The 27,202-nt window shown below is 33.9% G+C and overlaps 2 protein-coding genes and 1 pseudogene across 2 annotated transcripts; 2 read left to right on the top strand and 1 right to left on the bottom strand.

Moving 5' to 3' along the window:
- The first annotated feature begins 478 nt into the window (after positions 1–478).
- On the top strand, positions 479–15,313 carry LOC111907097 (nucleoside hydrolase 3). Its single transcript, XM_023902890.3, has 12 exons — positions 479–800; positions 909–1,088; positions 1,180–1,284; positions 1,410–1,697; positions 2,278–2,454; positions 2,531–2,815; positions 11,747–11,869; positions 12,151–12,348; positions 12,436–12,689; positions 13,911–14,115; positions 14,407–14,712; positions 14,867–15,313. Exons 1-12 carry the CDS (start codon positions 585–587, stop codon positions 15,152–15,154), a joined length of 2,625 nt encoding a protein of 874 aa, XP_023758658.1. The 5' UTR covers positions 479–584; the 3' UTR covers positions 15,155–15,313.
- Positions 15,314–16,098: 785 nt separating this feature from the next.
- Positions 16,099–22,627, bottom strand: LOC111907099 (LRR receptor-like serine/threonine-protein kinase FEI 1; annotated as a pseudogene).
- Positions 20,897–25,558, top strand: LOC122197881 (probable receptor-like protein kinase At5g38990). The gene is made up of 2 exons (XM_042902025.1): positions 20,897–21,169; positions 24,986–25,558. The coding sequence occupies exons 1-2, from the start codon at positions 20,897–20,899 to the stop codon at positions 25,556–25,558; spliced, it is 846 nt and encodes a 281-aa protein (XP_042757959.1).
- Positions 25,559–27,202: the final 1,644 nt, after the last annotated feature.

Raw genomic sequence — 27,202 nt, 5'->3', positions numbered from 1 at the left:
CCAATATTCACAATAAAGCATCAAGGACATGTCAATAAACACACATGAGTTCCATAGTTCCTAAATAGTAAGTGTTACAGAACATAAAGGTAATAAACACACATGAGTTCCATAGTTCCTAAATAGTAACTGTTAGAAAACATAAAGGTTATGCGACAGTTGCACCTGAGTGTCCTTTGATTTTCCGAAAGAATATGATTGAAATTTTCCTTGGGAATGCGCATGAGGTAAGCGAATGTTATCTTCCATGTGTTTTCCTTTACAAGTGAGACCTAAAATTCCAATTGGCCAAAAAATCCACTCGGAGATTAAGAGTAAAATTATATGTACTAGATGTATGTTTAGAGATTGATATAAATTTATCCAAATTATAGGGTTATTTCTGAAACAATATCGTAACTTGAGGGGATTAAGTTAAGATATCCCGTGTAAAATTATTTTGATTTCTGACATTATGCTCCACCCGTGATCATTATTCAAAAGCGGAATCTTATGGTCCAACAGTTATATCCCGATTTTTAGTCAATCCTCCAGAGGAAATACCCAAATTCTCTAAATCACTTACAAGAGTTTCCGAAATTTTGATGATATTCAAGACCCCCGCTAAATTTTGCCGATTGGGAACAATGAAGCTGCTATCGTTATTTGTTATAATCATGGCTGCGCTTGTAGTAGCCTGCTCTGCCCACAACGGCAGCCGCAGTCCTCACCGGATTCTTTTGGATACCGATGTTGAAACAGACGATCTCTTTGCTATTTTGTACCTCCTGAAGCTTAATAGATCTGAATTTGATTTGCAGGTTCTTTTCCTCTTCACCTATTCTCGATACATGCTTTCTCGACTTGTACATTTTGCTGCATTTGTTGCAATTTTCTGTGTGATTTCAGTCGCCATTATGTTACTGTAGGCAATAACGATTAACACAAATGCATGGTCAGACGCCGGGCATGCAGTGAATCAAATATATGATATTCTTTACATGATGGGGCGGGATGACATTGCTGTCGGTATGGGGGGTGAGGGTGGAATACTCGATGATGGTAAAATACAGCCGAATGTTGGTGGATATATTCCTATAATTGACCAGGTATCGAATTATTTTTCAAAATCTTAAACCGAGTTTGGTTAATATTCTGTGATTATTATCAGTCTAATGCTAAGTTAGAACTTACAATCAGGGGAGTGGTACAGCTGGACCTTGTAGATATAGACAGGCTATTCCTGTTGGAAAAAGATTGTATAAAGATACAAACTATGGCTATCGAAAAAGCTTTCTTCCACAGGTATATATTCAAATGCTTCTGTTGATCAACCTCCAACTCTAGATTAACTATTAGTGAGTGTTTGGTAGGATGGCATCCAAAAATGGGTTGTTAATATCATATTTTAATTTTGAATTATGAAATAGGGAAGCAGGAGATATTCACCTCTTCAACAACCAAGTGCTCAGAAAGTACTAATCGACAAGATATCTGAAGGTCCCATTAGTTTGTTTGTAATTGGGGCGCACACAAATATTGCCATCTTTCTTATGACTAATCCACATTTAAAGAAAAATGTTGAGCACATTTATATTATGGGGGGTGCTGTGAGGTCAAAGAACCCAACCGGTTATCCTGGTAATGTATTTACAAGCTTCAAAAGTAATCCGTATGTGGAATTCAACTTCTTTGGAGATCCTTTTGCAGCATATCAGGTAATTATCCCTCTTTGACATTACTATTATTGTTGTGCTTTTGTCCATCGTAACTAAATACTGTCTTCTTCTTGAGTCATCTAAAATACTACTAGTGTGCCCCTTGGGCATAGTTTGGCTCTAGGGTGGCATCTTTGCAGAAATAGGAGAGGGTTGGAGTTTCAATTTCAATGTGATATTTGGTGTTTGTAATGGTAATGGATCGTTGATTGAGTTGGTAGAGTTGACGTAGTTGAAATATCACAATTTGGCCACTATGTGCCTACTTTTCTGTGGGTCAGCTCAAGGGTTGCTAGAAAATCTATAGAAACAAAGGAGATTCAATTCATGTTTTTTATTGTTGCTTTAAGATATTCATTAATGCAAGAACATGACAATTTGGTCTTGTACTAGCTCTTGATGTTTCATTTTCACAAAAGACGTGATTGCCCTCCTTATCTTCATCATTAAAACTGCAGTAGAAAGTTTGTCTAGTTCTGTCCCGTCCAAATGTAAAAACACAGCCTAAGGGAGTATATAATCTAGCATTTTGTGATCAAAATATAAAATAAATGAATGGAGAATATACTCACTTTTACAGGTTATTCATTCTGGTATTCCAGTCACCCTTGTTCCCCTAGATGCAACAAACACAATTCCCGTTTCAAAAAACTTCTTCGAGGCATTTGAGCGTAATCAACATACCTACGAGGCACAATATGTTTTCAAGTCACTTAAGATGGTCAGAGATATATGGTCTGACAATCGTTTCTATGAGGTACTAGAATTTAAGGCATTTTAAATATCAAGTTTAACAAAGATAACCTTTTTCTACGTTGGTTTCAATTTTGCAGAGTTGTTTTATGTGGGACTCATTTATGTCAGGTGTTTCCACTTCAATTATGCGTAATCTACACAAACAACATGGAGAAAACGAATTTTCAGAAATGCATTATATGGATATTACCGTGGTTACTTCCAATAAACCTTACGGGATATCTGATGGCTCAAATAAATTCTTTGATGGTCGTAAAATTCCAAAATTCAACTTAAAGAGAAATGGAGTTCATAGTGGTCATGTTCAAACCGGAATTCAAGATCCTTTTTGCCTCCAAAAAAATGGGACAGGGAGATGTAAGGTAAGTCCTTTCAGAAAGATATTCGGTAATGTTATCCAATTTGTTATGCAAGACGCCGTAGCACTAGGACTACGACTGATGTCACTGACACAAATAGTGCAATTTTGTTATACCACCCAAAAAGGTGGAAGAAGTTGGACATAAACTCGTTCTCTATCTATCATTTGTACCAAAGACATAAATACCCTCCTTATCTTCATTATCCATCCCCCATATTTGTGGTCCTATATTTTCTCCCAAAAAGATTCAAAGGCCAATTTGGGACTCTTAACACATATCGTGAAATGGAGACTCGTTGAAGATTAGACTATGTGTGTTTAATTTGTGGAGACCTTCGATTAGACTAATCTGTCGAAAGTGTAAGTTCTTCTTAAGTGGTCTTAATAAAAGTATTGTTGTTTCCATATAATGAGTTTTGCTCAACAATCTGGTATTGAATGATAAAGATCGAGACAAAATATATAAACTTTGTTATTGCTGTATAAGGATGGCCCATTCATCTATCAATTGTAGAATTTGAGAATTTGCTAACAAGCCAAGAAGCTACGGCTAAGCAAATGGGATGCATCACGCTGATGAGTGAAGATGAAGCACTCTACACAAGTAAAAGTCAGGAATTTCAAGTCGTCTATTAAAGGAGGATAGGAGAATACTGACCAAGGAAGGAGTCAAGGAACCTCAAAACCATGAAGATCTCAAAAGACCGACAATAAGAGTTCTCGAGGGAGGATGTCCGAAGGCAACAATGACAACCAGTGTTCTAAAAGGCGCGCCAAGGTGGGAGGCATGGCTTCACCGTTACGAAAATCCTCATAACATTGTTGTTAGGCGTAACGCGTGGCAAGGCATGATATGGCATGCCATGGCGTGTGCTTTTTCGTTTGAGGCGCATTTTTTTTGCTCTTTGTTAGGTCTTTTCTAATTGGGGATACAAGTATTGTTTTTTTGTTAACTTTTTGTTATTTGTTATTGATATATCACTTCTAAAAACTAGTTATATTTGATATAAGTTTATATTTATATGGTAATATAATTATAAATTAATACAAAATCGTTGGTTTACATCACGCCTTGAAAAAAAGCCGTGACTCGTTAAGTTTGAGACTTGCCCTTCCTGCCACGCCACGCCTCACGCCATGTAGAACCTTGATGACCACTATGAAAAGTTAGGCTACATGTCCATGGATTGTTGGTCAAAGAAAAAGTCTATCGAAACTATTACAGTAACTTCTAAAAAAGAATTAGAAGTTAATTGGGTTGTTGAGGCACTACGTGCAATAAAAGAGAATGCAACTAAAAGTTGAAGGATGTTGAGATACTATGTATCTCATAATTTCCTTGATGAGGATGAAACTAGGAAGTTGGGCATTCAATATAACAAAATTCTAGGCTCGTTGAAGATCCTCGACACTTTATCCAAGTCTATCCATAGTGTTGCATATGGGGTACCCCTTAAGATAGTAGAATCGGAAGGCACCATAGACTTGATGGTGGTGAATATGGATGGCTATCGCATGGTTTTAGGAATGGATTTCCTAACAAGATATGACCCTAATGATTTGAAAGAGATGATACTACACATATCACTAAGGGTTCAATAATTTACATTTTACCCTTAGATAGAAATAGGACAAGGTCCCGAATCCTATCAACTATGCAACTCAACAAAGGTCTCAAGAAGAGTAAGATGAATTTCATGACAACCTTGAAGGAGGAAGACATTCCCTCGAAGATGGACGTTCCAAAGGAGATCAAGAACATAAGGTCACCAGAGTTGCAGAAAATGTTTCTTGTGAGACAAAAAGTGGATCCCATGATGCAACATTTAGATAAGGCAAATACAAACAAAAACAAATTATTTGTAATAGAGACGTAGCCTCCCTCACCCGAGCAACATCTAATCATGATAATTGGGTCAAGAAGGGATCACAACATAACTCGTTAATATTACGGGTATTAGTCAAGGATGACAAAAGAGACATCTCATGTGGTTACAAGTTTGCCAATAGGGGGCATAAATTACTATACAAGATAGTTCAAAGGGTTCAGGAACAATATTATGGTGCAGAAAAAGATAACCAATAGTATCTTTGTTAACTATAGAAAAAAAGTACAAAGCAACAGTTGCATCAACTTTGGAAAAACAAAGCATGTAGCAGAGATGCAACATATCAAGACTGATAACTAAGTAGCATATGGGTTCACAAAAGGGCTAAGTACCGGAATATATGAGACATTAAGTTATCATCTCAACATGGTATAAAGAATAGGTGCTAGTGCTGAGGTGGAGTGTTGAAGGTCATCACTAGCCCAATGGAGCTTAGCCTAATGAAGTCTATCCCTATACCGAAAAAATGTTATAATGTTCTAGAATGACCCGGAAGATTCTAAAACATCGTGGATGTCTATGGAATATTCTAGAACATACCAAGTGACTCTAGAATATTCTAGAATGACATGAACATAGTCACATGAATCGCAGTATGGGAACGTGGTTCACTAGCTTGGATGTATAGGGTACGAGAGGGTAGGTTCATTTCGGTACACCCGGTACATCACGATACGGTGTATCATAGTATCTGATACAGTGTACCATTGTATCCAATACATTATACCATGTTTAGAACATAATTTCAAGGATGGATAACATAGATTATAACATAAACACTTCAAACAAGATGTAATATTGCAACAACTAGCCCTTCAAAATTCAAAACATAGAAATTGAAACTAACTACCAGGAATAAAAACAGAAATAGTAATGGTTTAAAAAACAAAAAACATGAACATTAACACCTAAAGACTTGAAACTAATCCATCATTTGCATTTTCCATTTCCATCTGCATCAACATCATCTCCCTTTATGTTCTCCCAATGCAAGTCTTCGTATCTTGTAGCTCGCCCTTCCAAATTTGCATTTTCTAGATTTATATCCCATTTTTTGGTTGGGCATGCTTTGTATTTTTCAGAAAAACATGATTGGAGTCGAATGTTTGAGTGGATAAAAACCAACTTGTTTGCCATTTTACAATTTAAACAATTTCTTTTCACATTGTGAATAGAGTAGGTACTCCAGTTTCTTTCTGTTGAGGAATTACTAATGGGGTGTGAGAGAACTCTTTTGGCAACATCAAACAATTCTGGAATTTCTAAACCGTAACTTGACCACCAATCAATCACATCCATGGTTATCGCATCCATCTGTGATGATGCCATCGAATAAAGTCATTTTTTCATGTAAATGTTGCAAATTGCTCTCGCAACATCCGATATTCTTCTTGAATTTTAGATATTGTTTTAAACGCTTCCATGACTCTAAGCACCACTTATTTATCTAAGTTGGGTGCTTTTCTATCCTTTCCACCAGGTACTAATATTGGAGGGAAGTGATTCGTACACAACAGTTTTTATCCATACACAACAATTTTTGCTTAATGGAGTTGTAAAATACAACATTTTAAAGCACAAACTGTTGTATATGAAGAAATTTTGTTGTGTACGAATCAGTTCCAAATATTGAAAGATAATTTTTATCATATGTAACAACCCGTTCTTTCAAGTCAGTAAAAGTCAATGAAATTCACACTAGTTCAATCAAAGCTTACATTAGATCAAATAAGGAGTTGCACTTATTCATACCTAAGTCTACTACATAGCTTAATTCATAATATATCTTAATATATTTTTGGTTTTTATTCCAAGGGATTTTAAATGAAAGCCAATACTGAACACCCTAACCTGGCACGAGTGAAAACTCACATTGTTATCCTTTTTGCATTTGAGCCTCTATAGCCTTAAGGGCTTGTTTGTAACCTAGTAACTACGTGTGGGTTGAAACCTAAGTTAATATAGGGTAGTATAAATCAAGCATTGGCAAAAGGTAAAGGTTTAAAACGTAAATATACACCTTAAATTAGTGTTTTTGGTCATGGAAATGAAGTAAATCATGAAATCGGTATTGGGAATCTTTTCCCTAATGTGTTTTCGGTCTTATCATCCAACAAAGAAGGAATTTGGTCTTGGGATGACCATATTCTCGCCAAAATGGCCCATTAAGGACCAAATTCTCCAAGGCCCAAATCCATTATGACTGATTTCCCATTCCTATATATATGTTTATAACCGATTTCCCAATTCATTTCTCACTTTTGCCATCGAACTCTTGCCGAATTTCCTCTCAAAAGTCATACGAAATTTACCTAGAATCATCATATCTTCAACCGAATTCCTCAAGAACATTCACCCATCTTCAAATCTTCATAACATTCTTCAAATCTTCAAGCATCCGCTCAAGAACATAAGAACACACCGGATTCACCCCATCGCCCACTGAAAACTCTATTTCCCACTGAAATCACCCCTTCAACATTTCCAAACAATCCAAATTAATTTTGTAAGTATTATTTACTTAATTAATTATTTACAAATTATTTAAATTAATTTTTTTTATTTAAATACAACGACAAATATAATTATTTTAGGGTAATGTTATTAGTGCGTACGCTACCCGAGGATCGTCTCTACAACTCGTTACTTCCAGTTAATGCACATTCGAGGTGAGTTATATATATATATATATATATATATATATATATATATATATATATATATATATATATATATATATTGGGGGCATACAAGTAAAACGCAAGACTTTTGTGTTTATACAACTATCTTTTTAAAACCTTACAATTGTTTCAAAATGAGCATTCGCTACACTTTCTAAAAATATTTTATGTATTTTAACCCTTTTGTAATATGTCGAGCATAAGAGTATTTTACTTTCATACGATTAGATTACAAATGTTTTGACTACATTACAGAACATTACGAATAAACTATAATTGGTATAGTTGGGAATCTCTACACTATTTTGCTAAGTACAATACACAGAATCAAAATATTTATTCAAACTATAATTATAGGTATAGTTTGGCAAACACTACTCCAATATATTGGTACAAGTACACACTACTTAATAATTATTTAAATATAATTATTTTATATTACAAGTACATTACTACCAAGTTATACATACATATTCAATATCGCAAAACGCCACTACACTACACTACACATAAACTAGTTAATACAGGGTTGTAGGGCACTACTTCGTTGTACCCATCATGGTATGGTTTCTAAATCCTATACAATATAACCAGAGTCTCCTGGAAGGAGAGCATGAGATTTGTCTATAGATCTATACGTGATTGACAATCTTATGCCCCGACTGCTAGCTACAGTTGGAACAGAAGTTCTGGGGTAATAAATGTCATTTAATTCGGACGCCTGAAGAACGTCGTAGAGGTCACTAGGTCATATCAATCATGGTTATATGAAACTCACAACAGCATAACTAACACACATGTTTACGGGATTAACACAACTTCAATGGTTTTATATTACTTAAATAAAACTATGGTACTCTATGATACACTACTTTACAAGGGTTTTCATACAAATACAGATGCAATACAGATGCAATACACTATTTTCTAGAAATATGATACACTCCTTCCAGTTGGGGTATGCAGGAATTCATACAAGGGTTTTCATACAAATACAGATACAATACACTATTTTCTAGCAATATGTGTGCCACTATAGTATACACTTTTCAAGGAACATACATGACTACATTACATTCACTATAGAAAATATTGGATTTTGTGGAGGAACACACTAGTATTTTCTAAATTCATAGACAGCTTTTCCGTCACTAAAACATACTTATGAACTCACCAATTCAAATGTTGATACACTTTTAAAATCACTTGTATTCTCAGGGAACCAATAAGATAGTTACACCTGCAAGATTTTAAGGAGACGGAGCTTTCTAAAGTCGTGTCTTTCATATTTTTTTTATACCTTTTTTATGCCATAAACAATGTTATGAACAGATGTAAATACTTTAATTTATTAATGTAATGGTTGTTTTTGCTTTGATTACTATAAGCAGTTGTTGTGATACTGTACATAACGTCTTCCGCTCCCGAACATTTCCGTCGTTCTGGTTTGGGAGTGTGACATCATAGAATCGTGGACGTAAAGCAAATCCCAAATAATGTAACAAAATAGTCATCTTTTGCCACCGAGCAAGCAATATTTTTTCAACTTAATGATAATAGGAAACATATTTGTTATTCGACATCACATCTTTAATTTCACCCAGCATGTGTATTTTTTCGTATATTTCTCCCATTTTTGCTTCCTCGTCATCACAAAATCTTATTAGCAAATATAGGTTTGTTTATGGCTAAAATGCTCTCCACATCCTCCCAAAACTCTTCACTTCTAATAATTTCAACAACCTTTTATCCAATAATCCTAATATTTTGATCTCCCTGTTTTACCTAAACTCTCCAAGAATTAAGGGTGACGGTTGTAGACAAAGCTTCTCTACAATTCATTAACCTTCTCAATAATACATAATGAGATGTAAATCTCGTCTTTGCCATCTTTCATTACTCGATTGTTGAATTATCTCTAAACATGGTCAAAACATTTATGTGATTATGAAAATATTTTACAACCACTTTCCCTCTTTTATATGTTGTCACCAACCAATAAAACAAATTTGCAAGATCTTTGAAAACCAAATTCAGCGTATACACACAACAAGGAGACCATAAAATGTGTTTGTGTACGTTTTATATTTCCTTCCCGGCAGCCTTGCTATTTGTAGCATTGTTGTAACGACTTGTAGGACATTGCTTGGTCCTATTGTTTCGATGGCTCCAACCAAATAGTTTGCTATTGCAACTCTAGTTTTCTGCACAACAGAAAAGTCTTCTGCATACATGAACATCGCCCCACGACTGTTAAAAAATATGATATTAATGAGTGGCTTGTGCTATACAGTTGTCCACCCATTAGAAACAATTAAAACACCTTGTGTATACCATATATCTTTTATAGGATTTAAATCCTTTTCTTCATCTCTATGACATTCATCAAGTAGACCCGTCCTTGCTTTCTCGCTAGAGGGAGGCTTATAACCTGCAGGTGCTTTGTTGATAGCACTAACCATCTCCAGAAATTGGGGATTATGTAGCCCATTAAATGGAATTCCATTTGCACAAATCCTTCTCATGATCTTTAACACCCTGTTTCCGAGTTCAACCTAACGAGAGAAAGGAAAGGAAATGAGTGAAAATGAGAAGAAACTAAAAGAGATTGGTGTTCTCAAGTTTCATTAAAAGAGGGAAGTGGAAGGAAGTGGAGGGAAATGGGAGGATCATTTTTCCTCCTAATTTTCCTTCCGATTTGGGAGGATTTGGAAAAAAAAGAACAAAATGATTCATTTTTCTTGCACTTCTCTCCAACTCGGGAACACGAAAGAAAATTTTGTTTTCTTTTCCTTTCTCTTCTTTTTCTCTCGTGACATTCTTTTCTCTTCTTTTCTTTTCTTTTGTTAAACTCGGGAACAAAAAGTAAGTCGATTGTGCCCATTAGTGAATATAGAGTTCTTTAAAGCACGAGACACTCCCATTTTTTTAGCATCTCTTACTTTGTTCATCAGCCTTTCATACTTCTTGTGTTCATTAAGTACAACCGGACACCTTTTAATTTATGGTTTCTTGCACAGCATATCACCAAAAAAGTGTACATGTATCCTTGTGTATGAACTAGTAAATTGTTGTTTGCAATGTTTACAAACCAACTTCTTTGAACCCCGACCTGGATTCTTGCTAGTTGTACCAGAAAGAATGGTTACTTTCTGTGCAACAGGGGTTGTCATCCTTCACTTCTTTACCTTGAACTTCTTGAGTCTCCTTTACAAATGTGTTTTCCTGGTTGATATCTTCATCTTCATGTAGTTCAATAGGCTCTCTATGATCAGATACCCATTTACCAAATACCATTTTTCTATGATAACTGATAAGTAATGTGCCTCTAATTGCTTTTGTTTCTGTTTAATGTGTGGTAAATAAAAAAAATTCGTCCATGTATATATATATAGTGTTGATTACCTAGTGAAATCAGGTGTTTGTAATCTACTGTTGATATGAAATCGTCTATGCACTATGAAATATACTATGAAATCAATTAATTTGTAAAGAATTCTAGACCCACTTAAATCAATTGAATTGATTAAAATTAATGGTATATATGGAACATATCTAGTGAATCGTTGCATTATAATTAGGGGATATACACAATTAATTGCATAAAAGATAATTTTTTTACCGGTCGTCGATCCCATACCCAAAATCAACGTTCCCAAAGCCACAATCCACAATCAAAATCATTGTTCGTGTCTTTCAAAATCATGAATTGAGGCATGGTCAATACAATTTTGCAATCGGTACCTTTTCCGATTTGGGTCGCGTTCCACGTGCAATCGGTACAAAAACATACGCCTATCCAGTTCGCATGATCTGGAACGAAGATCATGGCTACTCTGGTGGCGATCTATGTGACTATGGACATGAAAGACCCTAGAAATTTTATGGATCATTCTAGAAGACACTGGAGTATCCTACACTTAGGACATGGTAGAACATTCTCGAAGCTAGTAAATAGATATAGAGTATGGTAGATGATTCTAGAATGTTGTAGATATATCTATTTAGTAGAAAAGTCTAGAACCTTCCTTAGGGGATATGATAAAACCTATAAATAGATGTGGAGCTCATTGGTTCCAAACTATCCACCATCCAAGAAACACTCAAAGAAAACAAAGTAAAGTAAAGTAAACTAATCTCTCTAAAGTGTAAGTTCTACTCAAGTAGTCTTAATAAATGTATTGTTGTTTTCCATATAAAGAGTAATGCTCAACAACACATTTTTAGTATCTTATAGTAGTTTGTGCACAAAGTATACTATATTAAAACGGTATGTTAATTTCATCTGATGGTTAATAACAATGCCTATTGTTGTAACATTTTCTTCAACTACCTATCAAGATACTGAAACTATAGAATCAGGATGGTTTAACAGAGAGAGTCACTGGAAGGGATTCAGCGGGTGTATTGATTGCTACAAGGGCAAAGCCAAATCGCAACAAGACTAGCTCCCTCGAAAGAGAATTTTTCGTCAGTTTTCTGGATGTAAGTTGATTTTAGATATATGTTTATCTGATTTCCTTCCTTTTTAACTTAATGATATTTTTAAATTTGCTATGTTCAAATGAGTGCCAAAAATATTTATACGTTGTCTCATTATATAAACATATGCAACTATACGTTTGTCTGATTTCATTCCTTTTTAACTTAATGATATTTTTAAATTTGCTATGTTCAAATGTGTGCCAAAAATATTTATACGTTGTCTCATTATATAAACATATGCGACTATGGTTTAACAATTTTCTATACATATATTATACCAGGTGTTAAACCGACAAAAAAATAAAGGCATATTCAATTTTACATCTCAATTTCCCAACTACAAGGAAGTTCTCTACAAACCAGATTTTGAAGGGAAAAAACTAGGAAAGATGATTGTTTTTGACATGGATATGAGTGCAGGTGACTTTTTGGCCCTCTTTTATCTTCTCAAAGTACCCATAGAGACAATATATCTTAAGGTACTCTACTATTCATTGTTTCAGTGCCCTAATATTCGTTTTGATTTAATGAATACTTATATTGTTTTTTTTTTTTATTTATTTCAGGCAATACTAGTAACTCCAACCGGCTGGGCAAATGCAGCAACAATAGATGTGATCTATGATTTACTACATATGATGGGTCGTGATGATATTCTTGTTGGTTTAGGGGATTCATTTGGTTTGAACCAGTCTTACCCGAATGACCCAAACACTGGCAACTGCAAGTACTCGAAGGCTATCCCAAATGGAAGTGGTGGTTTGTTGGACTCCGACACCCTCTTTGGACTTGCTCGTGATCTACCAAGAAGCCCAAGAAGGTATGTTCAACAAACCCTATATGTCAAAGAATTTACCAAGAGGAGAAATATGTCATTAAGAGGGTGTTTCCTTTTCATCATTAACGTGCCGTTTATTTTGGACTTAATGGACTTAACAGAACCAAACTTAATAGATTCATATATATGAATGTTTCTTTTTTACTTAATATATAAATCATGACTTAATATGCTTGGTGAAGATATGGACACTTTACAGATTCAGATCTCTATTTTCCAATTTCTTTTCTGGATATCAATTTAATTTACTTTCGATGAAGTGATAACAATGATCAACTTGAGATTATACCCTTTTTGTATTATTTTAAATATGAAGCCATTTATTGTTTAAATACTTTAAAAAAGAACCGGGAAGACATACTTCATTATTTTAACAATCAAATATATGTTTGCTTTAAAAAAAATTAGAATCATATATATGCCTATTATTAAATTGATAGTCATTTTATTTTAAAATATATTTGATAAAAGAGGGTATAACATTTATTCCTATTAAGACACATTATTAATTCCAGAAAAGAAATGTCCCCTAATATATCTGACTAGGCATCTCTATATACTCAGTCAATTTATCCGTTCAGGTCTTATTATATATAAAAAAGAAAAAAGAAAAAAAAAGAAACAGACCCTTGTATGGGTAAAGTAGTTGGATGGGTAATGATGTGTGACTGGATAAAGTGTTGTATACATAAAGTTTGTTTCTAATTTGGACTCAATAAACAGTCTAAATGAGACTAAATGACTATTTTAGCCTCACAATCCAATAAACAAATTTCACAATATTTGTTTATTTTAACAATATTCATCAACTTTAACTTGATAGGAGTTGGGAGGAAAAGGAAGGGAAAATATCTAAAAGTTTAGTGTCTTAGAATATTTAAACTAGTTTTTTGGCTTAACCCATTAAGTCATTTTATCCATATTAAGTAAAAAAGAAATAGTCCAGATTTAGTGCTTAACTCATTAGGAATGTCCAGATCGACTAAATAGATTCTCCAGAAACTTATGTAGTAATTTAAATACATATAAAACAAATATGAACTAACTAAATAGATTCTTCAGAAACTTATCTGGTAATTTAAATTCAACTAAGTAAAAGCAAAACATTAGGAATGTCCAGATCAACTTTGTCTTTGCAAATATGGGTTTTCAATATATGTTTTCTCTGTCTTAGACAGATTTGAAATTATGTTTTTTTGGCAGATATACAGCAGAAAATTCTGTGGAGTTTGGAGCTCCTAGGACTACTGATTTCCCTCAACTTAGACAACCATTAGCACTCGAAGTTTGGAACTCAATAGCGAAATCTGCTGATCTTGAATCTAAAATTACCATTTTAACCAATGGGCCGTTGACAACTTTAGCAAAAATTATACTTGCAGACACAAATGCTAGTTCTATCATACAGGTAACAGGTTCATCGATTCATTTCTCATATCTTTTCAGATTAAATAAACTTCATAATTATAATATGCGTTAAATGCAAGAAATAACAATGTACTCTCGTGGTCTGTTTATCATTGCATCTATTCTCATTTATTTCTAATAGAACTTCGCACTTTAAAAAAAAACTACCACATAACATGGAATATTCTTCGAAGTAAAATACGTAAATAAATTAAGGTAGGTTGCTATTCCTTGCATTTGCCCCTTATACTGTCCTTGAAGAGTCATGTACAAATCACAAATTTAACTGCAGGATGTATTTATAGTAGGAGGGCATATCAACTACCAGAACAAAGACAATGGAAATGTTATCAATGTTCCTTCAAACAAGTACACTGAACTGAACATGTTTCTTGACCCTTTAGCCGCAAAGGTAGTTTTTGATTCATCACTTGATGTCACACTCATCCCTCTTTCCATGCAACGAAAGGTTTGTTCGTTTCCGCACATCATAAAAAAGTTGGATATGAAGAAAAAGACACCTGAAGCTCATTTCAGTGAACATTTGTTGACAAGACTGTATCACTTGCAACAAAGGAATCATAGATATCGACATATGGTATTTCTTTCAAATTATTTTTATATACGTAAATACATAGTTAGTATCCATGCTTAGATGTAGAACAACTCGAAACTATAGTTTTATGTATAACAACCAGATATTTACATAATTAGGCATGTATGACTTGAGCACTCATTTGAAAATTTTATAGGACACGTTCTTGGGGGAGATCTTGGGTGCAGTTATCTTGGCTGGTGATCAACAAACTTTAAATGCAACCTTTCATGTCAGACATCTTAAGGTTCATGCAACAGGACAAATATCTAAAGATGGAGAAATTACAGAAGACGCTGAAAAAAGGAAATCATTCAAAGTATTGGAGAGGTTTGACCACGTATCATTTTATGAGGTTTTTGCAGGCCGTCTTTCTGATTACACACAATCGAGTGTCGTTGGAAGCTTCAGCGAGCAAAAGAGAATTTGGAGCACTCCGGATTGATGATCTTGAGGCAGTTGTAAACATTGCATATATTACAATGTTGTTGATCATATCAATGGGATGAAAAATAATTGTGAAATAAAATAACATTGATGCATGAAGTTGCTACCTGTATATGTTTTGTTGTGCAAATATCTAAACATGACACTTTCTTTGTTCCCTTGCGAAGTCATATCCAATATTTTGAAAACCGGACCGGACATCGAACCGGTTGTCTTACCGGTTCGATGGTTCAATTGGTCCCACCGGTTGGACCGGTCCAAAAAACCGGATATATATATATATATATATATATATATATATATATATATATATATATATATATATATATATATATATATATATATATATATATATATATGTGGCTTTTAGAGACGGAAGAATCCGTCGCTATTCCGTCACTAAATGTTGTTTGTGATGGATCAGCGACGGATTGACTCCATAGGTAATTATAACGTGGCAAATAACTCGGCGAGGGTTTTAGCGGCGGATCTGTGTTTCCTTGCGACAAATTTAGCGACAAAATATCCGTCGCTAAATGTCACTCACTACATTTACTCAGGGCATTAGTGACAAAATTTGTTAAAGTCATTCCGTCGCTATTTTGTCGCAAATTTCAGTGATCAGTTTTTTTTCGTAGCTAATCCTTTGCAAATTTCATATACTAATTTTTTTTCCCGTCGTTGATATGTCGCAAACGTTAGACATGATTTTTTATCCATAGCTAATCCCTTGCAAAATTCATACATTAATTTTTTTTCCGTCGCTGATCCGTCACAAACTTTAGACATGATTTTTTTTCCGTAGTTAATCCCTCGCAAAACTCATGCATTAATTTTTTGTCACTAATCCGTCGCGAACTTGTAATATCATTTTTTTATTATGATTCAAAAAGAAAAAATACTACAATCATCAAATTGTTATGCTAAAAAAACATCAAATAATGATACAACCAAACATTACAATACCAAAACAATCAAAGTTTACCAAAGTATCATTCAAAAAACATCCAAAAACAAAATTGTCCACATAACATCAAACTCCAATAGTTGAGAACATTTTAACACCAAGAAATCCAAAGTATGCAAAAGAGGTACAAATAGAAAAAAAAAAGTTTAACCTTCAAAATAAGCATCGGGAAATGAGTTTTCACATAACATAACTTCAAAATAACATTTTCGTTGCTATCTTCATTTTATGTTCATCCAATCATCTTCGGTTCTCATTCCTATAAAACATTATTCAAAACAATCAAAAACATCAATACAAAACATTAACAAGTCATTCAAAATCATCAAATACCAATGGTTAACATCATATTACCTCTAATTTTCAATTTCCCATCATATTTTGCAAGGCTGCATACATCTATTGTTGTAGCTTTGGCATCCATTTCCTCATGCATTTGTTGATGATTTCTCGTTGTCGATTTTTTGTTATTATATAATTCAACTGCAAGGGTAAAACTGTCATTTCACATGTATTCAGACAAAAAAACCGACAGTTTGAAACTACAAGGGTAAAAAGGTCATTTACCCATCCGACAATATTAAGGCCTTTCTCGATAAACTGTCTTATGTGTTGCTCTACCACTCTGCATATACTCTACAAAAACAAAAACAAAAAAAAAAAAAAAAAAAAAAAAAGTAATTTCATTCATTTATTTCTTTACTTAGTAAGAAAAAAAAAAGTAATACCTAGAGCAAGATAGCCAAAAGTTCCGGCTACAATTGTTGTGATATGAGATTCTTCATCTTCCAAGAGTTTTGCAAGACCAAAATCAGAAAGGCTTTTGTAGCTCCATAATCACAACATTAAGTCGAGCATCCCAACCTAAAAGCTCAGATTTTTCTGCCAAAAAAAAAAAAAAAAAACATTTTTTCAAGAAAATGGAATTGAAGAAAAAGGTGTTTGTAAAGTTGATTTTTAATTTCTTACCACCAGATAAGTAATCATATATTAACAATTTTGAAGTTGGAGAGTTGCAATAGCCTCTTAGATTTACTAGATATCTATGTTTAATGCTTCCAAGAATTTCAAGCTCTCTTTCAAAGAATCGATCAAATCCTTCGTTTAATTTTACTATTCTTATAATGCAAATACGTTTCCAATTCCATCATCCATTGATAGTTCCAAATCCTCCAGCTCCAGTTACATGTTCTTCATTTAAAGTTTCAAGCTTTTTTATAATATCTTTTGAAGAGTATGGTAAGTGTAACAACGAAATTTTCAAAACAAAATTTTCATTTTTCATCAACCAAGTTCCCATAAAAATATTCTCAAAAATATCCAATAGTAGTTATCGAAACATAACATATCCCAAGATCACAAAAGCAAATCCTCTCTCTAGTGTGTATGGGTCACGCGGGCGCCTTTCCACGGTCCTCGCTAGTACCTGAAACACATAACACAACAACTGTAAGCATAAATGCTTAGTGAGTTCCCCAAAATACCGCATACAACACATACGCCACTCGAGGCTATAATATGACCCTCCGGTCGGTGTGTCTCAGCGGGACCCTCCAATCCCGTAGCTCGTTGGACCCTCTGGTCCGGTCATAGCTCGTTGGACCTTCCGACCCGATCTTTATCATCATGCAACATACATATAACAAATGGCACATAATCTCATACATAACACATAAGACCCTCTGGTCAACACATAATATCACTCTAGGTAATGCATAGTGAGAAGACTCACCTCGTGTAACTCGGAATCTCAAACTCGGAGAAATAAGACCTAACCTCTGCCTAATCATATGAAATAATCACTTGTCATCAACATAATTCCCTAGGCTAGACCATTTCCTCTAATCATTCTCAATAGAGGTAAAGGACCATTTTACCCCTTACTTGACTCAAATACACTAAAGTTGACCAAACCCTAAAAGTCAACAAAAGTCAACCCTCCGGGTTACGCTGAGCATACCAAACATGTACGTTGGGCGTACCCGGAGCCTTCACAGAATCGGGGTACGCGGCCCCTTATGTCGCGCGTACTGAGATTACGCCCAGCGTAATGCCCAGCTTCCTCATCCAACTCATTAAGGTCTTAAACGGTTAAGACTTTCATCCAAAATTCAGATCTGACCCTTCTAACATGATTTAATCCATAAAGTTGAAGCCTTTAAGCCTTTGCATGGCTGTAAAGGTCACTTTGTGCTCAAAACACCTTTCCTCTTTCCATAATGAGACTATAACTCATGCATGCCACAAGATCCACGTCCGAGACTCGATTTTTATGACTCCTCAACACATATTACACTAGAAAAGGTCAGATATAAGCTTATGGAGACTCTTTGCACAAAAAGTCTCCAACTTTGAACCAAAAACCCTAAAAATGGTCCAAAAAGCAAAACTCATGAAGAACAAGGAAAGCTTTGAGCTTTTTACCTCAGGAAGGACCTCCAACCACTATAGAACTCGGATCTACACTTTTTCTTCAACTTCTAGCTCCAACAATGGCTCCTTCTTCTCCTTCTTCACCTTGAAAAGACAACTTTAAGCTCAAAAACTCACACACAAGCTAAAGCACGAATCTCAGCTCTTCAAGGGCTCTCTCAAGGGTGTATGGTGGCTAGGGCAAGGGACTACATGTTCCTTTTATAGTGCAAGGCCACAAATTAGGGTTTTGCATCTGGGCCGGTTACGCCCTGCGTAACCTTGGGTACGCCCAGCGTACCCGGATGACCCACGTACAAATTAAGCGTGCGAGTACTCGCGGAGTACCCCAGTACGCTCAGCGTACTCACCCATTACATCTTTCACTTTAAGGGACTAACTAACCAATTCTCCAAAATAGAAGGGTTATAAAGTTAACCTTGATTCCGGGCTTTTACAGTAAGTCTCCATGAAACATCACAATCGATGCACCTGAAGAACAAATAAAAAAAAGGTAGAAATTTAAGGGTGGATTCAAGAAATGGAAGTATTTGATATGATCTTTAATTGTTATTAGAAATAGAAATAGAAATGAAATTCACCTCCACCAACATCTACTGCAAGACCTTTGGCATCAATTTTACCGAGTTTTTTGTAAAGAAAACAACCCCAGAAACACATAAGTGCAACAAGAAGCAATGCCTCCCAGAGTTTTTCTTTACATTATGGCTTCCTGTTTTTATAAAATCTACATTTACTAATTCTAAAACATAAAATGGTAAGTAATCTATTGATTTAAACAAGGAAAATGAATGTGATAGTGTAGTAGATAACATAGAGATATTAGTTTACACAATAAGAAATTTTTATGTAATATTTTGTAGATTAAGAATTAATTTTAGTAGAGTTTTTATGAAAATGTATAGAAAATGTTATCTTCAATATTTGGATGAAACTTTTATGCAGCATATTAGAAGAAAGATACAAGACTGTTTATAAATTTGGAATTTAAGGTAAAGGGTAGTTGGGTTAAATAAAGTCAACTAAAAATAGTTTGACTGAAATTAAAAAGTTATAAAGAAAACCTGTAGGCTGTGAGCCTGTTGAAACTCCATCATCATCTTTACATAACTGATTAATATGCTTCCCACACAAGCCACGGTTTCCAAGAAAACTGCAAATAAGCAACAAATAATTACAGTTTTCTTCATGATATAACAGAGTCAACACAAAAGTCAACATACAATAAAGTTTTAGAAAAAGTCAAAAGGGACTGAAGAATGAAGAATGAAGATAAGCATATACTTACAAATTCAAAAGGCTCCTCATATTCCCATGTGATGTGGGAATACTTCCACTCAAAGAGTTGCTAGAAACATCCCTGCAACATACACAAACAAACCCTAGTTTTAACTTTTAAGAAGAAGAAAAAAAATTATTTACTGTGGACAATATTTAAGTAACTTACAATGTTTGAAGATTCGAAAGATTTCCTATTTCAGTAGGAATAAACCCACTTAAGTAATTATTCTGCATCATTTGAACATCTTTATTTTTAGATGTTAACATCTTAAAAAAAATCTGCATTTTTATATGTTATTGGACAAGTGCTTGATCGTTTTTTAATATATATATATATATATATATATATATATATATATATATATATATATATATATATATATATATTATCATAGAAAGTCAAATGAAAATCATTCTTTTTGTTGCCTAGTTATACAGATGTAGAAGAAGATCATCCTATTTATCTTCCATTCTCTCACCCCATAAATGTGAATCTAGCAAAGTCAGATCTTCAGGTCTTTATCTTTTGTTGTATTTATTTGTTTATTGTTGCATCCTTCTTTTCTTCTAATTCTCTAACTATCATCTAATTCTCAATTAAACCTGTTAAATTCAACTAGCATAAAAACAATGTCTATTCACCAAAAGATATACAAAAACAGTGTCTATTCTTATATGAAGGCACCAAAAGATATAAAAAAAATCATAACAGAGCAGAACGTACCTTGATAATCTCTACCAGCTGATCTACACCACTTTCACCAGGAAAAAAGGCTGTAAATGTCCAAAACACATAAAGAACAGCAAAAGCTTTTCAAAAGTTGCAACTTTAAAATATTCTAAGCCAAAGAGCACACAGACAAAAAAGCAATCCAATCTCTCCTTCCGTATTATGAGTATCAATCACTATCATTATTGACCAAAATGCCCTCCCACTAGTTCCATTTAGGAAACGAAATTCCATAACTTTTGATCCTATAATCTTATTTCACATATTCATCTTTTGGGGAAAACCATTTGAAACTTTTTGAATTTATAAAAAGGGCTTGCACGAAAGTGATGAAGATTTTAACTGCAATTCAGACAAGGCATCCGTATTCTTTTGGTGACCAAAATGTCCTCCCACTAGTCATGGATTTCTGCTTAAATAAAATGACAAATCCTGAACAAGAGATAATCTCATTTGATTGGTTTCTTATTCACTGCATGTCAATGGCAAAAATTGTTCTTGAATGCAAAGAATACAAACCAATCATGACTGGATGTGTGGTAAACGAGAAAGTAGTAACCCTTGAGCAAAGAAAGAAAAACATTTCTGGAGCTGTTGCAGGGGTACTTTCGTCTCTTTTTCCCAATCAAAGAGTTGTACTCTTGTGTAATGTGTTGATAAGAAGGTAGGTGAAAATTTGTCCTTTTTACTGTTTTATAGGATGGAATTGGAGAAGGAATGGAGTGGTTCATTGACTCCATTCCATTGGAATGAAAGAAAGATATTTGTTTTGTAAAGATAATTGATTTCTGTGAAAGACATTCAAGCAAAACCAAGCTTCTAAGATCCAAACAGCACTAGTGCTATATCAACCTTTGCAAATCATAGATTTATTTCTTGAGGGTAATATTGTCCAACTAACCCAAATTCGCCCTAACAACCACCTAAATTACCCAGCAACACTGCAACAGGGTCTGACCAAGCCATGAGTTTAGAGCCTCAATACAATCAGGGAAGAGACACAGAGAGAGGTGAGTGGATGCAGGTTTGGTAACAAAAAAAGGTACAATTATAATGAAGGAATTATTTAACGAGGGTATAATTATCAATACGTATAATTATAAGTGGATGAATAAAAATTTGTCTGTGGAAGAATCACCCCCCATTAGTACTTTGGTGAATATCATCAATCAACTAAACCAAAATCATCCGTAAAGAACTCTTTATATGTGATGGTTGAAAAATAACTAATCAGCTATAGCTTTTTTTGCTTCACCAAAAAATTAAACGGAAAATCAAAAGAAAGTCACTAAAAGAGGTTTTGTGCTGCCTTTCAGGAAGTGGCACCTTCTTCTGCGGCACCCAAATTATACTCATAGCAATTTCAACCAAAATTACCTCAAACTTAATCAAATTCCATCAATTGTAACATCAATTCACATCAAGTACTATCATCTAACACATATAACACATAACAATGGCCTAAAATTATGCAATTCATCCACAAAAGTTCAAAATTACCTCAAAGTCATTCAAATTTGTAAGAATAAGAGCTTGAATGGGATGACCACCACGGTTTTCTAGCAACCAACAGATCAAATGGCATTGGCACGAAATCACGAGTCAACGAGGAAGGGAGACAGACCGAGAGGAAAGCCACGCGGATGTTCTTTGGCATCGCTTCAAGTAAACTTCAATGAGAGGCAATACAGGTAAGTGAGGCGATGCAGGTGGACTGTGGTGGAGGTGATTTCCATGGTGGAGGATGCAATTGAGTCAACTCAGTGCGACTTAGGGCTTTGGGAGGAAATCGTGCTTAGGGCTTTCAGACGGAATGAAATTAAAACGAATGAACATAAAGAGAAAAGAGAGTGAAATGAGAAAAAAAAAGGCGTGGGGCTGATCGCTCGGAAAGTTAGATCAATCTGTCTCTAAGCCCTCGATGACCCATCACTAAATTTCTAAAATTAATTGAGTTGAAGGATTTTGTGAAATCCGTAGCTGATCGCTCGGAAAACATACGCTAATTAGCTACAGAAGGCTTCCGTCGCATAATGTTTGGTTTCTAGTAGTGTCTCGAGTCTAACTCTCAAAAGTTTGATTCAGAAAGAAAATCATCTAACTTTCGATTGCTGCTATTTCAAAAAAAAAATGAAATCAAAAGGAGAAATTTAATTAATTCCTACTTTTTTACTTACAAATGTTCCTACCCAATAAGACTACATTAGGAATATATCAAATAAAATTAAATTGAATGGTGATTTGTTATAATTTTAGTAGGTAGGAATGATTGTAGCAATAAAAGATAGGAGATAATTTAATTTCTCAATCAGGAATAAGAAGAGAAAGAGAAGAACCAAGTATTTTGTTGTCATTTGTGTTGGGTAAATTCCGAAAAGAAAAGAAGAGAAGAAGAATCAATTAACTTGAACTAGAAATAGAAGGAGAGAAGTGTCTTTTGGATTTTCTATTGAAGAGATTATATGCCTTGGCACCTGATTACATATTATAATATTGGGCCACAACTATTCCATTAGGCTTAAATTTAATGGATGTCGCTAATATAAAAGGTATAGGTAGTCCAGCTTACCCAGACCCATGAGCTGGACTTGAATTTGAGAACTTCTTATATTTTCTATCACCTTCTTGGAACATCAAAGCTTTCATGTCAATTAACAAACCCATTGAAGAATGTTGTCACTTGTAAGAACACGACTATATGACCAACTAATACATTCTATGCTTAAATTTAAGCCTTTAGGCACTAACCTCAATCCATTTCCCACCTTATTTTGGTAGAAAGCAATAGTATAACACTAAATTTGGTGTTATACTATTTTTTATACCAAAACAATTTCTAAACTTTTATGCTATACTTTTAGTTCCCCTTTATTAAGTGTTAATTATATATTTACTTGATACTAATTAATTATAATTATAAAAGTTAATCTGAAGTTATATTATACATTAAACTGATATTAATTAGTCATAAATATAAATTTTCATCATAATGTTTTGAATTTATGTAACTTTAGAATTAACAAATGACATTTTAATAAAATAACATGTAATTCGAATTAATAATATAAATTAATTAATTTGGTTGTAATTTTGTAATAAATATATTTTATAGAGTTATTACAAAATAATATTTGAATAAATATATTACGAACTAATTATTTGAAGGGTGTTTTTGATAAATCTATATAACTTCAAAAATAATATTCTAGAGAATATTTTTTTGGTGAAAAAATTGTATACAGTTGGAGATTGTCTTTTCATATATATATATATATATATATATATATATATATATATATATATATATATATATATATATATATATATATATATATATATATATATATATATATATATATATATATATATTCTTTTTGGAGTTGCAGTTCAATGTTATAAAATTCAATTAAAACATAGTGATTAATTAGTTAGTTGTGAGTTCACATAAAAAAAAAGATGTGAAAGCTTGAGTTTATACTTTTTTCTCATTTTCTTTGGGCAAGAGATATCTCTTTCTTTTGATTTTTTATGTTTAGGAGATCATCATCATTTGTGTTGCTTTCTTGCCCTTACTTTTGGGTGGACACATTTTAAATTGGAAAAATACATTGCGGTTGGTTGTGTAAGTTCTTTATTTTTTCGGAAACGTTTCTTAAGTAAAGCAAAATTTTGAAAATGCATTTGGTTTGATAACTTTTTCAAAAATATTTCGGAAAACGGAAATTTAATGTTTTACAAAATTACAAAAAAATGAAAAACTGATAATTATTGTTTTTCACGGTTTTCCATTCCAAAACCTTTCTAATATATTTATACACACACCCAACCCGAACATCCCCACCCATCTGCCCTACCCAACCTACACCACCCCCTTCCACAATGTCTATGTCTACATCCGATTACCAGACCTTTCCTACTTACAAAAGATTCCCGATTTTACACATTTTAAGTTTTGAAAGAAAAGTGTAGCTTTTTTCTCCTTTGATAAGAGAGTATGGCAGCAACAAGATCGATATGACACTAAATAAACATTAATAAATACTAAAAGAATGTTAAAATAAGTATAAAAAAAATTAAAATTAAAAGGGCAACGTAATCATTCCAAGTTTAACGGGTACCAAATTCACACCAAACTAGCAGAAAAGGATCATCACAATTTTTGAAAAGGTTTGGACTATATATACCCAAAGAAAATGACAATCTAGTGGGATGAATTTTGCAATTTTGTCAAAATATAATTTTACATGAAATTTAATCAAAATCAACATATATCAACAGCTTTCCATATGACACAAGTTCATTTGTTTAGCTTCTACATTTTGAAGCAAGTTTATTCGTTTAATTTTATATAACTTTATAAGAAAATTACACAAACGGACATGAACTGATTGTAGCTCATCTCTTGGCTTGTGCTGTAGATATATACCGAGGGGACCAAAATATCACTACATGATATAAAATTGGCTACCAACAACTTTTCTAAAGACAGATGCATTGGGGAAGGAGGATTTGCAAAGGTTTACATAGGAGAACTAGTACATTCGGAGGGATATATCATGACCGTTGCTGTAAAACGTTTAAATCTCACAAATGAGGTAGGAAACCGTGGGTTTAAGAACGAGCGTAACCTTTCCCGATACAGGAATGGTAATATTGTCAACCTCTTAGGATATTATAATGATGACAATGAGGAGATACTTGTGTACGAGTACGTAGCAAAGAGAAGTCTCGACTTTTATATAAACAACAACGATTTAAGATGGGTTCAACGCCCTAAGATATGTATTGGGGCAGCTAGCGGACTAGTGTACCTTCATAATCCTGAAGCTTACCATGAAAGTGTATGGCACCTTGATATTAAAAGTGGCAACATACTTTTAGATGAAAACTGGAATGCCAAGGTCACAGATTTTGGTTTATCCAAGTTTATTGTTGCTAACCAGGAAAGCACATCTCCTATATATGTTGTTGTTGGGACTCGTGTATTGTGATCCGGTATATATAGAGACAGACTCACCAGCAAAGGAGTCAGACGTTTATTCCTTTGGTGTGGTGTTGTTCGAACTTTTGTGTGGGAGGTTGAATACTCCCAATAAATATGAGCATCGGTCTTTAGCAGAACTGACAAGACTATGTTACCAAAAGAACGAACTAAGTGGAATTATCTTCGGTAATATAAAAGATGAAATAAGTCCTAGTTCGTTGAGAGCGTTTGTGACGATTTCTTTTCGATGTCTGGGGAGAGATCGTGAAGAACGTCCAACAATGAAAGATATCCTGAAAACACTTGAAACTGCACTCGAACGAGTATGTCACTCTTTTACTTTCTATACTCATTTCTTTATATATAGTCATCTAAATTTGTCTTTTTTCATTTTAATTTTACTAGAACTAATATATCTTGTTACACTAACAACGAATGTGATCCAAATGATGGGTGGTTGGATCTTTCATTAGACTATGTTTACTATATGTCCTAGTGTCACATATAGAGCATTATATAACCAAATCTACACCTCTATTAAGGTTTTACCTCTATATCTTACGCCATCACCAACTCCAAGTTTAAAGAGAAGGAATGAGTATCAAAGATCTTTAAAGCCCCTGCTTTGGGAGACAACCCGTGCCACTTTTGGAATTTTATGGGATGTGTCTCATGAACATGGAAACCAATCAAGGTAAGTGGGTTTGTTGGATCGAACTTGCAAGTACTACTTATAACATGGATGGTACCCAAGGCATAAGTAAAAGATATCATATTATGCTTTAGCTTCATTAATAAACTGGTGAAAATTCTTACTATGTAGGGATCCTGAAATCAATACTACTGAACTCGAGAGTTTGTTTGCCAAATACAAGGATAGAGCTCTCCTAAGTTTTGAAAAACCCAAACCAGAAAACCTTTGTTCATAGTTCATTCAGCCTGTACTTTAACTACCTCCGAAATACTAAAATAAAAGAAACATCTCATTGCTTCATTCTTTGTGATAGAATCTTTCAGATACTTATAAGCATCCTTAAGTGATTTTGACAATGTTCTTAAATTTCCTTTATAGGTTCATCCGGACAGAGCAAGTAGTTGCAAAATTATGCTTCAAGACATAAAGCTTCCCGTCGCTGATATTATTGTAAGTTCATTTTAGGAGTTTGAAAAACTTGATATGAAACCATAAAACTGATAAACTGAGCCAAGTCAAAACTAGTATGCTCAGTTTTAGTTATAGAAAAAAAATATGTTCTCAACGTGGTCTGAACCAAAACAAGCAAGCACTTTTCTTCCAAAAAAACAACCTCGTTTAAATAAGAAATCTGTCCACAACGTGATGCCCATTTCAAACTTAGTTCATTTCCCTATGCTAGCTTCAATTATTATCCTTGCAAATTTATTTTAATCCGTTGAATTTTCCAAAGTTTAATAGCTTGCTGCATTAGCATTACATTAATCCATTTTATATATACCTTTGACTTTTAACCTGAACAAGACTACAATTCATATAACTATCCAAACTTAAATTAATTCATACATCGACAACCTATTCTTTATCATTATTCATTTATGGGTAAATTACACAAATGGTCCCTGTGATGTAGAGTAATGTGTATGGTTGCTCCCTAATATCCTTTTTAATTCGGAC

This window comes from Lactuca sativa, chromosome 5, assembly GCF_002870075.4.
Source record: "Lactuca sativa cultivar Salinas chromosome 5, Lsat_Salinas_v11, whole genome shotgun sequence".
Lineage (NCBI taxonomy): Eukaryota > Viridiplantae > Streptophyta > Magnoliopsida > Asterales > Asteraceae > Lactuca > Lactuca sativa.
This window is presented reverse-complemented; position numbering and strand designations above follow the sequence as displayed.